The 11217-nt window shown below is 37.1% G+C and overlaps 1 protein-coding gene and 1 pseudogene across 2 annotated transcripts; both read right to left on the bottom strand.

Moving 5' to 3' along the window:
- Positions 1 to 3865: 3865 nt before the first annotated feature.
- LOC306654154 (syntabulin-like) lies at positions 3866 to 5232 on the bottom strand (annotated as a pseudogene). Its single transcript has one exon. The product of its transcript is annotated as a syntabulin-like (transcript).
- A 3155-nt stretch (positions 5233 to 8387) lies between these two features.
- On the bottom strand, positions 8388 to 10196 carry LOC306660673 (protein tyrosine phosphatase type IVA 2-like). The gene has a single exon (XM_079139032.1). It carries the CDS (start codon positions 9512 to 9514, stop codon positions 9155 to 9157), a length of 360 nt encoding a protein of 119 aa, XP_078995158.1. The 5' UTR covers positions 9515 to 10196; the 3' UTR covers positions 8388 to 9154.
- Positions 10197 to 11217: the final 1021 nt, after the last annotated feature.

Below are 11217 nucleotides of genomic sequence, written 5' to 3'. Positions count from 1 at the left end.
AGAACTAATTTCATCAGTGAATTAATCAATTCAGTGGATTAATAATTTGAATGTGTTACCGGTTGGTGACTGTAGGCAGATGGGGCATAGCTAGAAGTGGTAAGTGTGAGTGTTCCTTGGGGATTACACATTTTCTCTCTAACTCGTTATGCTACCTCTGTTTCCTGACTGCCAAGAGTAGAATATCTTTTCTCTGCCATGTGTCGCTGTCCAGCAGGACATAAAGACACTTAAACCTCAGATTGTCATGAAGGAGCTTCTTTTTTATTTGGATCCCAACAACAACAACAACCCCGAAAAAGCAGTCTCACCCTCAATATATAAGCAGTCTCATGCATAAGCAATTTTGATCAGATATGTCCACCCAATCCTGTTAAAGGTCAAGCAATCACGAGCTCAAGCATACATGTAGCCAATTGCAATAGCTTCCTGTTTTTCTCCAGGCATACCAAGCAGGCCCTTTGTCTCCCTGCCAGCCCACATCCATGCCCTTTCTAGTGATAGTCTGCCTCATTTTAGTCTCAGAGCAATGAAGTCTGGTGGCTATGGACTGATCCTGAAAACAAGAACCCAAAATTAAAACTTTTCTTCCTCTAGATGTTCCTATTGTATTAGTTTGTTCTTTTGTGTTTTTTTTTCCTTTAGTCACAGCTATGAAAAGCTGAATAACACACCAACTGATTTGGTTATTTTATTTATCCTTGTGAATGTCTGCACATGAATACAATAGTGCCCTAAATTGGTAAGCGGTTAGCAATGCACTCTTTGGGAAAATAAAAGGCTCTGAGTGTAGCATTTTCTGAAAACTAAGAAGTACTCTATCGCTGACTTCAGACCATGGAGGGAGTACTTTTTTTTACTCAGAAAAGATTTAAGAACAAACTAGATTTATTTTCTGATACATAGAATCATTAAAATTTCTAAATGTATTTTATTAGGAGTGAAAATGGCATTCTGCTAATATTATGAAATGGACCTCATCTTTAAGAGATACTAAAGTTTTATGTATGTTTCATAGATATTGGTGATTATTGACCTTCACTCTTGTATATATGGGGGTTCACGATACCATATTCACTAATTTCATTTACCCAAAAATGCTTTCATGAAATATGAAAGTGTAATATATTGGTTTTCCAAACTCATGAGATATAAATAAACACAAAATTTGGTCACTATCGCAGGAGTCTCCTTTTACTGGTAGAGTTTTCAGGCTTGTAAACAATTACTACAGTTTGATGCAAAGACAGTTTTGAAAAGTGTTATGAATGAAAAGAGTGGAGAGAAACTTAATTCATCTTGAGAATTGGGAAGGTTTTTGTGGCGAGAAGGGTCTTAGTATTTGTATCTCAAAACTATGACATATGTAAAAAAAAAAAAGATATCTACTCAATTAACTTTCTGTAAACTAAATTATTCCAACTCCAGTTGAGATATCAACTGTTTTGTAATCATAGGAAGAAACCCAAATGATTGATTATTCAGTCATTGACTGGGAACTTGTTACTCACTTCTATCCAAAGACCCTGAATCTTAGTTAAAGGCAGTTTTTCATGTGCTTACTTTCCAGGCTTTCTGATTTTTCTTCTATTTTCATACATGCAGAAATTTAAAAGATTTTTCTTAGGTATTGATTTGGTGCATAATTGTTCACTCTAGACAGTCTTTGGGAATACCTACTCCACTACACTACAAGAAAGAAGTTTCCTGTTTGTGTTCTAAGTGAGATCAAGAAACAAAATAAGTGATTCAGACAGAGGAAACTACAAAAATTAAAGAATTCTAAAATTATTTTCAGTTGTCCCTCATTGATGTTTTACCCAGTCTTATAGAAACACTGACCAAAATAGCAATAGCAAAAAAGATTTATAAAAGTTCAATTTTTACTCCTCAAACCCTTTATATCTCATTTTTTCCCCTTCATATGGAAATAGTAATAGCATTTTGTTATATTTTAGAGAAGTGCTTGCTACTTATTTAATTGTTATTGAGTCGGTCATATGCATATAAAAGAAATAAATATACCATAATATTTTCAAAGCAGTCATTCAAAAATTTCCTACTGTCGTTCTCTTGCTCTGACAGTCTCTCATAAATGCACGTGTATGTACAGACACACAGACACACACACACACACTCACACACCATACAAATATTTTGGAATTTATGGAAGTGGAAATCTTATTTCACAAATAAACTTTGCAAATGCTTTAAAATAACTTGAAAATATGTGCTGGTGTTGGAATATATTTAAAGAATTGAACAAATTCCTATTGGGTGAATCAACATTTGCGGAGACTAGAAGAACATGCCTCTTAGAAGGAAAACAAGTACTGCATTTGAATATGCAAGTTGAGATGTGCACAAGCACTGGACAAAAGTTCACATCTCTAGAAGATCCTCACAATGGAAGTCTTTATGCTTTAGCTTATAAATTCATTCTTAACTTTGTTCTTTGAGTGTTTAACAATATGGCTGGGCCAATCCATCATTCAAAAGCCTAATGAGTGCTACTATGTGCCCAGCATGAAAGCAGCAAAATCAAGAGTCTCTAAAATTTCTATTGGTTGATCTGATTTTCTGTCACTTGTCTTCCAGGTTCCCACAGAGAGAGGAATCTGGAAGAAGCAGTCTTTTTGTATTCAGGGAAATCCTAATGAGACCTGGTGGTTCATACTAGGTTGTCAAACCTACAATCATACCTGATTTTACTGCAATTCTTTTACAATGAGCAGAGGTCTTCTCTTTATGATGCTATTGAAATCCTTTATCTATCTTTATTAATTTCATTTTTACATTTGTTTTACCTGAGATTAATGAGAGCTTTGATTTCCTCAGATGAATTATTATAATAAAACTTGTCCTCCATTAATACTGTGAACAGAGTTATTGGTTTTCTAATTGAAATGCAAAGCTGAAAGTCTTCTTCACCTTTCAAATACTAGTAGAAAAATCTAAAATAATTTTCAGAGTTTGATATATACTTGTTCTTTCAGTTTTCATTTCTTCAGGTCTAACCTTAAAATTTATAAAATGACTTTTGTAGTAATTTTGTCCTAATTTACCTTACCTAATATTAAATTCCTCTTTCTTACCCGATGTTGCAATGTTAGATTGTTTTATTTACTTGATATATTAATACTTATTTAATACATTATTCTCATGCCCATAGAATTTTGAAAATCAAGTTCAAATTCAGATTAGAGGTTTAAACTGGCAAACATGAAATAAAAATTTCTTCACTTTAGTTGGACTCAAAGAAAATCTCTAAATCTAAGGCCTAGATTTTCAAGGCTGTGTTCAGGAAGTAAATGTAGATTTGAGATTGGAGCCCTTTACAAGGTAGGAGTAGGAGCTGCCTTTTTCTGCAGCAATATGGAAAGCTAATCATCAAATATTCTTTCTTAAAGTCTATCAAATTTGGGAGATCTTTAAAAGTAAAGAAAAATCAATTACTGATACAAGTCTTTGTGTGTGTGTGTGTGTGTATATGTGTGTATTAAATACAAAATTCTTCAGAAAGGAGTAGTCTAATACAAAACCTTACAGTTCAAGTTTTATTGGACCCAAGATAAATTGACATCTGCTCTTTAATGAAATTTGTTATGAGGATAAATTTATACGAAATGTAGTTTCTATGTGCTTAGTATTAGTTAATATACTCAGGTTTTTTCTCAGTACTGAAAGACATGATGTGGTAAAACCTTTACTTAAATGGAAACACTAGTCTTTATTTTCATCATACTTAAGTGTGTGGTTACCAACAATCTCCAATAAAACACTATATAAAATAAGTAAAAAAAATTAGTACATTGTAAACTTACATACACTATCATCAATTAACAAGTTTAAGAACAAGCCAGGCTCAGATGTTATGGACCGGATCTATTCCCCCTCTTCGAGTACTGAATGCCCACAGAATACTGGGCACACAGGGGCAGCCACCGCCAGGAGATCAACCAGAAAACTGCTCTTCCCGTGCTGCCTCACGACACCCCCTGGGGTAGCGCAATGCTGCTCTCCAGTCTTTCTTCGGTATAGGCTGAAAAATCCAGCTCTCTCCTCGCCAGTTGGCGAGGTTTTCCACAGTCACCTTGCCCAGGGGAGTCTCCACGGGAGACAGAAGGGTGGCTGAATTGGGATTTCTTGTAGTTAAACAGCCATCAAGGCCGAGGGGGACTCTGGGAAGCTCTCCATCGAGTCAGCCCCAGAAGTCAGGGGAAGCTGAGCTCCAGGGACAGGGGTCCTGGAATTTGATCATATTCTGAACGAGATCAGAGACAGCAGGGCTGAAGAGCACCACGAAGGTCTGCACTGCCTGCTCCGCCACTGCGCTGCCCTCCTCGCGACACCCCCATGGGGGATGCCTCCAGGACTCTGGAGGGGGTGGGGCGGAATGAACAAGCTCAGGTCGCCAGATTCTGTGGTGGCGGTTGTCACCATCTCGTCTAACATTTCTCTGTCGACCACACTGCCTCCCACCAGCAGCTCACCGTCGGCCCCCTCCTCTGTGACCTGCTCTTCCAGAACTAATCCACCTGCCATCTTGCCACATGGGGCGTTCAGAGGTAGGCTCTTTTCCCCGGGAGGCACGTGGTAAGTCTAGACACAGTTCATCCCTCAGGGAGCCATTGCGCGCCATCTCCATGCTCTGAAGCATGGAGAAGAGACTTCAACTTCTTGTTTTGGATGTTAATGTCCACAAACTATTTCTGAATGCCTTCATCTTCATCAGCCAAGCTGCTTCTCATTGTTTCAATGACCTGTGTGAGCTGTTTAATCTCCTTCCTGGCTTCCTCGAGTGCCAGCTGGGCCTCAGCCGGTGGCACTCTTCTTCAACCCAGTCTTCTCTCATATGGGCCAGCAGGGACTTGAGCTCTACAATTTAAGTTTCCCTTTCATGAAGATGGCGCTCGGATTCCTTCAGCTTGGTCTTTAGGTGTCTGTGAATTCTTTCTGCTGCAGAGGAGTGAGATACTGCTGTGGATTTGGGGGTCAACACCATGGTTTCCTCCACAAGATATGTAGCTTCCAGACCGCCTCATGACTGAACTGCAGTTACTTCCTTCGTAGGAGCCTGAGTTGCTACTGCTTGGGGAGGAAGGGGCATAACTGGGATGGGTATTAATGGGGGCTCAGCTGATTCCTGCACAGCCTGGACAGAAGGTCATTTTCCCATGGGGATGAATCCCAATGATGTACTTTACAGAAATAGAGCAAGCAGAAATTCATCTGGAAGAATAAGAAACCCAGAATATTAAAGCAATCCTTAACAGGAAGAATGAAACAGGGGGTATCGCAATACCAGATCTTCAACTCTATACAAAGCAATATTAACAAAAAGGACATGGTATTGGCACCAAAATAGGCAGGTAGATCACTGGTACAGAATAGAGGACACGGACACAAATCCGTAATTTTTATTTTCCTTTAAATGAAAGTGTGGGAGTTATAATTCAGAACTCTGTGATAAATTGCTAATCAGTCACCAGTAAAAGAAGAAGAGACCCAGAACCTCAGAAGAGTCCCCAGGCCATTATCCACATGTGCAGAAGCATTTGGCCTTCCTAACTACCATCAACCAAATGTTTACTATGCTACAATTGGAAACCAATTTGGAAACTCACATATCTACTCTGAAAGCCCAATTTTTTGCTGAAACAAATGCTTTCAACTCAAACAAATGCTTGGTTTGTTCACCTATACCCAAACCAAACATTTTCTTGTAACAGTAGATATGTTTCCAAGTTATCCATACTTTTGTTCAGTTACTAACTGAACAAGACTTCATATTAAACAAGACTTGACAGTGTCCCACAACTTTTTATGCTTTCTTTTGAAAATAAAGTATGAGATATTTACTGAAGATGAAATGATACCCTTTGTTCAGTGTCAATGTTTGAGGAACAGAACCTCCAAAGTGAGAAAGCATGGCATTTGGGAAAGCTTCTTAGATGTCACTGAACTGTGTGTGATTTGTGAAAGATGCAAAAGTATAATAGCTTCAGTAGGAATAAAGATGCAAATTTAGAGAAATTAGGTATGTTTGAGGGAGAGTTAGATTATTCTTTCAAAAATGAAGAGGGTTTGGGGTTAAAGTAGTTCCCACAAGACTATCTCCAATGCCTTGTCACACAAGAAAGCTGAATAGACTGAGGCTGGAGAAATAAGTTTTTCTTGGGAGTATAAACTTTAAATATGAGAAAAATACAATGCACAAATTTTTGCAAAATGAATACTAAAAAAATTAATAATTTTTTTAACTCACATTAAAACCATGAAAGTTTGGCCAGTGTTTAGGATCAATTGAAAAGGTATGGAATCTTCTTAATGATGATGCATCTGTATGAGCATGAAATATTTTTTAGCACCTAGTATATGCTAGGTATAGATATGTATATTTACATAAGGCTTACATTTAAATGGTATTATGAAAGAAATTTTGTGTGAGACACATAATGCATATTAGTAGTAATATGTGAATTTTTTCATTTTCAAAATATACAACATAAAACAAGTAGTTAAATAAAAGGTTTTAGTACTGATTACAAAGTTTAAGGTAGGCCTTTTATATAACTATTACATTTGATTTTCATTACTATGGTTTTAATTGCTTACCTGTTAGAACTAGCATCAAACACAAGGAAAGCTACAATAATTAAGAAGTAATAAAAGATCACTTTGAAAGTAAATTTTATCTTATAACTTTTATCACTGATACCAGCTAAGAACTCTGAGAAATATAGCTGAATTGAGTAGTATGCTCTTTCTGAAATAAAATCTATTGACTTGTTACTCTTGCTGTTTAAAAATGACTCCCATTGCCTTGCCCCTCTATTCACGTGGGTATTTCAGTGTCATGTGAGAACACGGTCTTAGCCTTTGTATGGTTTATATCTTCCTACATAGGTAGTGAGTAGTTAAATAGAGATATAAAGAGATCGATACAAATAGATAGGTATGTATATATGTGAAATATATAAAACATGAGGAAAACATGTTTTAATATATATTCTTTGGTAATCAAAGCTTTCTCAGTTTTTGATATCTAAAATATGATGGTAAATAATTATATCCTGAGAAAATATACAAATAGATTCATATATTCAGTGAGAAATATTACTTTATTATTAGTTAGGTCAATAAATATCTAGGCAAATAAACACACATTTCAAGTCTTTTTCATATACAGTGAAATTTTTTATATATTTTTGTGTTAGTTGTATCTCACATATCCAATTTCACTTTCTAGAAGTACCCATTCTAGAAAGATATTTGAAATGAAGAAAATTCTGAGACCTTAAAACAAATCTCTTTCACAAACATATTTTGTGAAATGAAATAATAAGTGAGTTTCATGAGAGTAATACTTTAAATTTTTTGGGCTAAGTGATCTTACTAAGCTTCTAAGAGGCATGTTTTCTTTTGCTGATGTTAAGAGAGAGAGGGTGATTCAATGATTTTGATGTGCTTTTATCAGGTGACAGTAAGCCTAAAATCAACACCATCCAATGAAAAGATATTCTATTATTTTGATTTGCTAGAATAAAAAGAAAGCATATGAATGTGGATTAAGGGGGAAAAAGAGCAAGCCAAAACAGAAAAGTTTGCCAGTGATAGGTGAGTCAGAGGAGTGAGGTCCTGTGTAGTGAATCTTCCTTGGTGGCATTTTATTGCTGTTTGATTTTAAACATCAAGCTTCCTCCCCCAGACCCATTTTTTCAATACACAAAGGTGATCAAGAGAAAGCCAAGATAGTCATTAAGTAGTAATTGGTAGAAAAGGCTTTGGGGTTAAAATTAATAAAACCAGCATGATGTACATTAAGACTATATAAATATTTAAGGAACTACAGCCTCAAGATGTAAATTGATTGGCAAAACTACTCAGTCAGGAGATGCAAATATTTCAGGTAGATGAAATATCTTGGAAGTCTGATCAGTTTTCATTCTGGGAGTGCTTTATTTCTTTAAAAATGTAATTGTTGAAATAAAGCACTTTTTTTTTTGAATGTGTAAAATATGTTTTATTGTTCTTTAAAAGGGTTCAGGGTTTGGTTTTAAATCAGGCTGCACACCTTTGATCAGTCTGACATCTCTCACCATGTCAAACTGGCTTCAGTTAGCAATACTTCATTAAATCCAAAGAAAAAAAGTTTTAATTTTGAGGGGAAAAAAAATCCAGTTCTGAGAACAATTAACATTAGTCTGTAATTTAAAATAAAATAAGGGCTAATGTTTCATGTTTTTATATACCCTTCTCCTCACATAGAACCAGTAATGCGGTTCTCAACTTGGGCAGGCATATTGGTACTGATAAGAAACTAACATGGCTCCTTCAGTAAAGACTAAAACCACCTGCATGCCCCTTTTTTTTTGGGGGGGGGGTGGTTTTTTGTTTGTTTGTTTGTTTGTTTTTCCTCTAAAAGTGCCCAGGTGGGCTTAAGGCTGCCAGACTGCACGCAAATCTACAGCAATAAGGGCTTCTCCTATTCCATCTACAATGTATATCAGAGGAAAAGAGGGGACAAGAGAAAGCAAAGAGGGGAAAAATGCACCCCTTTCCTCCCCCTAAAAATCCCACCACAGGGATATCTATGTGCCAAGCATAATGAAAGAACGTGCTCCCCAAACAGGTGGTTCTACACAGGCTAATATTCTGCTGGTTTTCCTTAGAGACCTATTTTGAAAAAAAGTTAAAAAAAAAAAAAAAAGGACAGGAGATATTAAAATAATTCAATCCTGACAGAAATTAAAACTCCAAAACTAGGAGAAAAATCATCCTTCACTAAATTAATCCCTTTTTTCTTTCATTTTTTTCTTTTCTTAAACATTTTATTCATGTTGTAGAGGGATTTCTTATTTGTTTACTTTTTCCTAATCATTAAGAAGAGTGGTTGAGGAGTACTGAATCCATCACTACTTCGATGACACAGGTAAATCCAGATTCACATTTCCAGGTACCAAGAGTTCCCTCTAAATGCCACAATCGCATAAGCCTTCGTTTGTATTTTTTTCTACTGAACACAGCAATGCCCATTGGTATCTCTGAAGCGTAATCGCATCTTAGGTCGGTATTTCTCCAAGTAAAGCAGCTGTTTGGAATTGAATGCTCCCCTTCTTTTTTGTCTTATAAACTGAACTGCATCTTCATACTACATTCCACATTCAATCAAAGCAAGTGCAACCAGCACAGGTGCCCTTCCCAATCCTGCAACACAATGCACTGCAATACAGCAACCTGGCTCTTCAGGGAATTTGGTTAACAGGTTCAGCCAATCATCTACTATCTGATTAGGGGGTGGTGCTCCATCATCAAATGGCCAATCTAGAACGTAGATTCCTTCTTTTTCAACTGGAGCTTTATCATATGTAGCATCACAAACTCGAACCAAAGTTGTCACTCCATACTTCTTAAGTTCCTCTGTGAACTTGTTCAGAGTTGCATTGGTAGGGTTATGAGTTATCAGAAAACGCATGTTCTCATAGATCTCCACAGGGGCTGGGCGGTTCATTATGGCAAATAAAAAGTGTGAGCGTGCGTGTGTGTGAGTATGATGGGGAAAATGTGTGTGGGGGAAATCAATAAATCTTGAAATGTTTCACAGCAGAAAACATTAAAAAGACCACTAAAATGCCTATTATCAATCAGTATTTTCTCTATTCAACTTGTTTGTTCTTTATGAAGCTTTTTTCTTCAAGATAAGCAGAAGTATTTAGAATCCACGCCAATCCAAATTCAACTTGGGCCTCAATGTCTGCAGATGGATTCCTTCGGAGTCCAAAAAAATCCAACTACATACAAAACATAAGCAGCCTTTACTACATTTAGGCACTAGTGAGACACATTAAAAGTGTAGGTCGTTTTCCACTTTTGTTTACTTGATGCTTAATTTACTGGAGTCATTAAAAGAAATATGCTTGCAATTAAAAAAAAAAAAAAAAGTCAACTATTTCTGAGGCCAGTCTCGGTGTCCAGAGTCTTCAAGGCAATGTTAATTATGGCACATAGAACCCCCAAGCTCACTTGTCAGCGAAAACGCTGTGCTGAGCCCGGCAGAAGTCTGCCCTCACACTCAGAATCGCCATAAATGTGCAACGTATATTCCAACGAAAAACGCTGGCGAGCTGGGGACTGGGCATTGAAGTCCGGCGGGGGCGGGAGCGAGGAGGCGCCTCTCTCCTCAGTCACCTCCGCGGCGGCGGCAGTAGCGGTGGCGGCGGCGGCGACGACTCCCCCCAGCCTCGGCGCGCGACACCCGGCCCGGCCTGGCGGCTGCGGCGGCGCGTGTCCACGAGTCCGTCTTGCTGCTGCTGCTGCGGCCGCCGATGCGTCTCCTGCTGCCGCCGCTGCCGCCGCTGCCCTGTAGCGTCGCCTCGCGCCGAGCCCGACCGCCGCTGCCGCTTCAGCCGCTCCCGGACAGACGACGGTTACAGCCCGGCCGATCGCGCCGCCGCCACCACCGCTGCGCGCGCAGCCGGACGAAATAAAGCACTTTTGATGTTTTCTGTAAAAGGTTTATGTTTCTTCTAATGTAATACAGGAAATGGAATCACAAATAAAATCATTACCAATGTTTTGTTTTCTTGTCAAGTCATGTGTAATAGATGCAATTCTGGCCTTTCATGTTGAAGTTAAAGGGAATCTATGAAACAAGACACAGAAAACTCATCCTTCAGGATTTTCTTTGCTGGTAATGTTGATACATAAAAACTTATCTACAGGAAGGGAAGTATTTAAAAGAAAAATACTTATTCTTCATTTATAGCATTTCAGTGATAATCTAATTAAAAATAATTAAAGCTCATTGAATACCTTAATGAAAATAGTTCTAAATACCTACTGTTCAATTTTTGTCTTTCAAAATATCTGCTATAGAAATTTGATATAAATTTAGTAATTAATATTAAATATCAACTAGGATTTTTAAAAATAAAACTATTAAATCAATTCTTATAAGATTTGTATGCTTATATTTATTTAAACAATATAACTGATAATTTATTGATATTTTATCATTTTTATGAACTCTGTATCACATAGGCTTCAATTAGATAGTGTCTAGGATTAACAATACTTTATAGAGTATATTCAAATGACATTAAAATATCCACAATAATAGGAATATTCTAAAAATTATCTTGGCAAATCCAAATGTTCAATATAAGTGAAATCTACTTGTTTAGCATTTCATCATTATCTCACACAATTAGTATC

The sequence above is a fragment of the Sciurus vulgaris genome, assembly GCF_902686455.1.
Source record: "Sciurus vulgaris genome assembly, chromosome: 1".
Lineage (NCBI taxonomy): Eukaryota > Metazoa > Chordata > Mammalia > Rodentia > Sciuridae > Sciurus > Sciurus vulgaris.
Note: the sequence above shows the minus strand (reverse complement) of the source record. Positions and strands in the feature narration are given on the sequence as shown.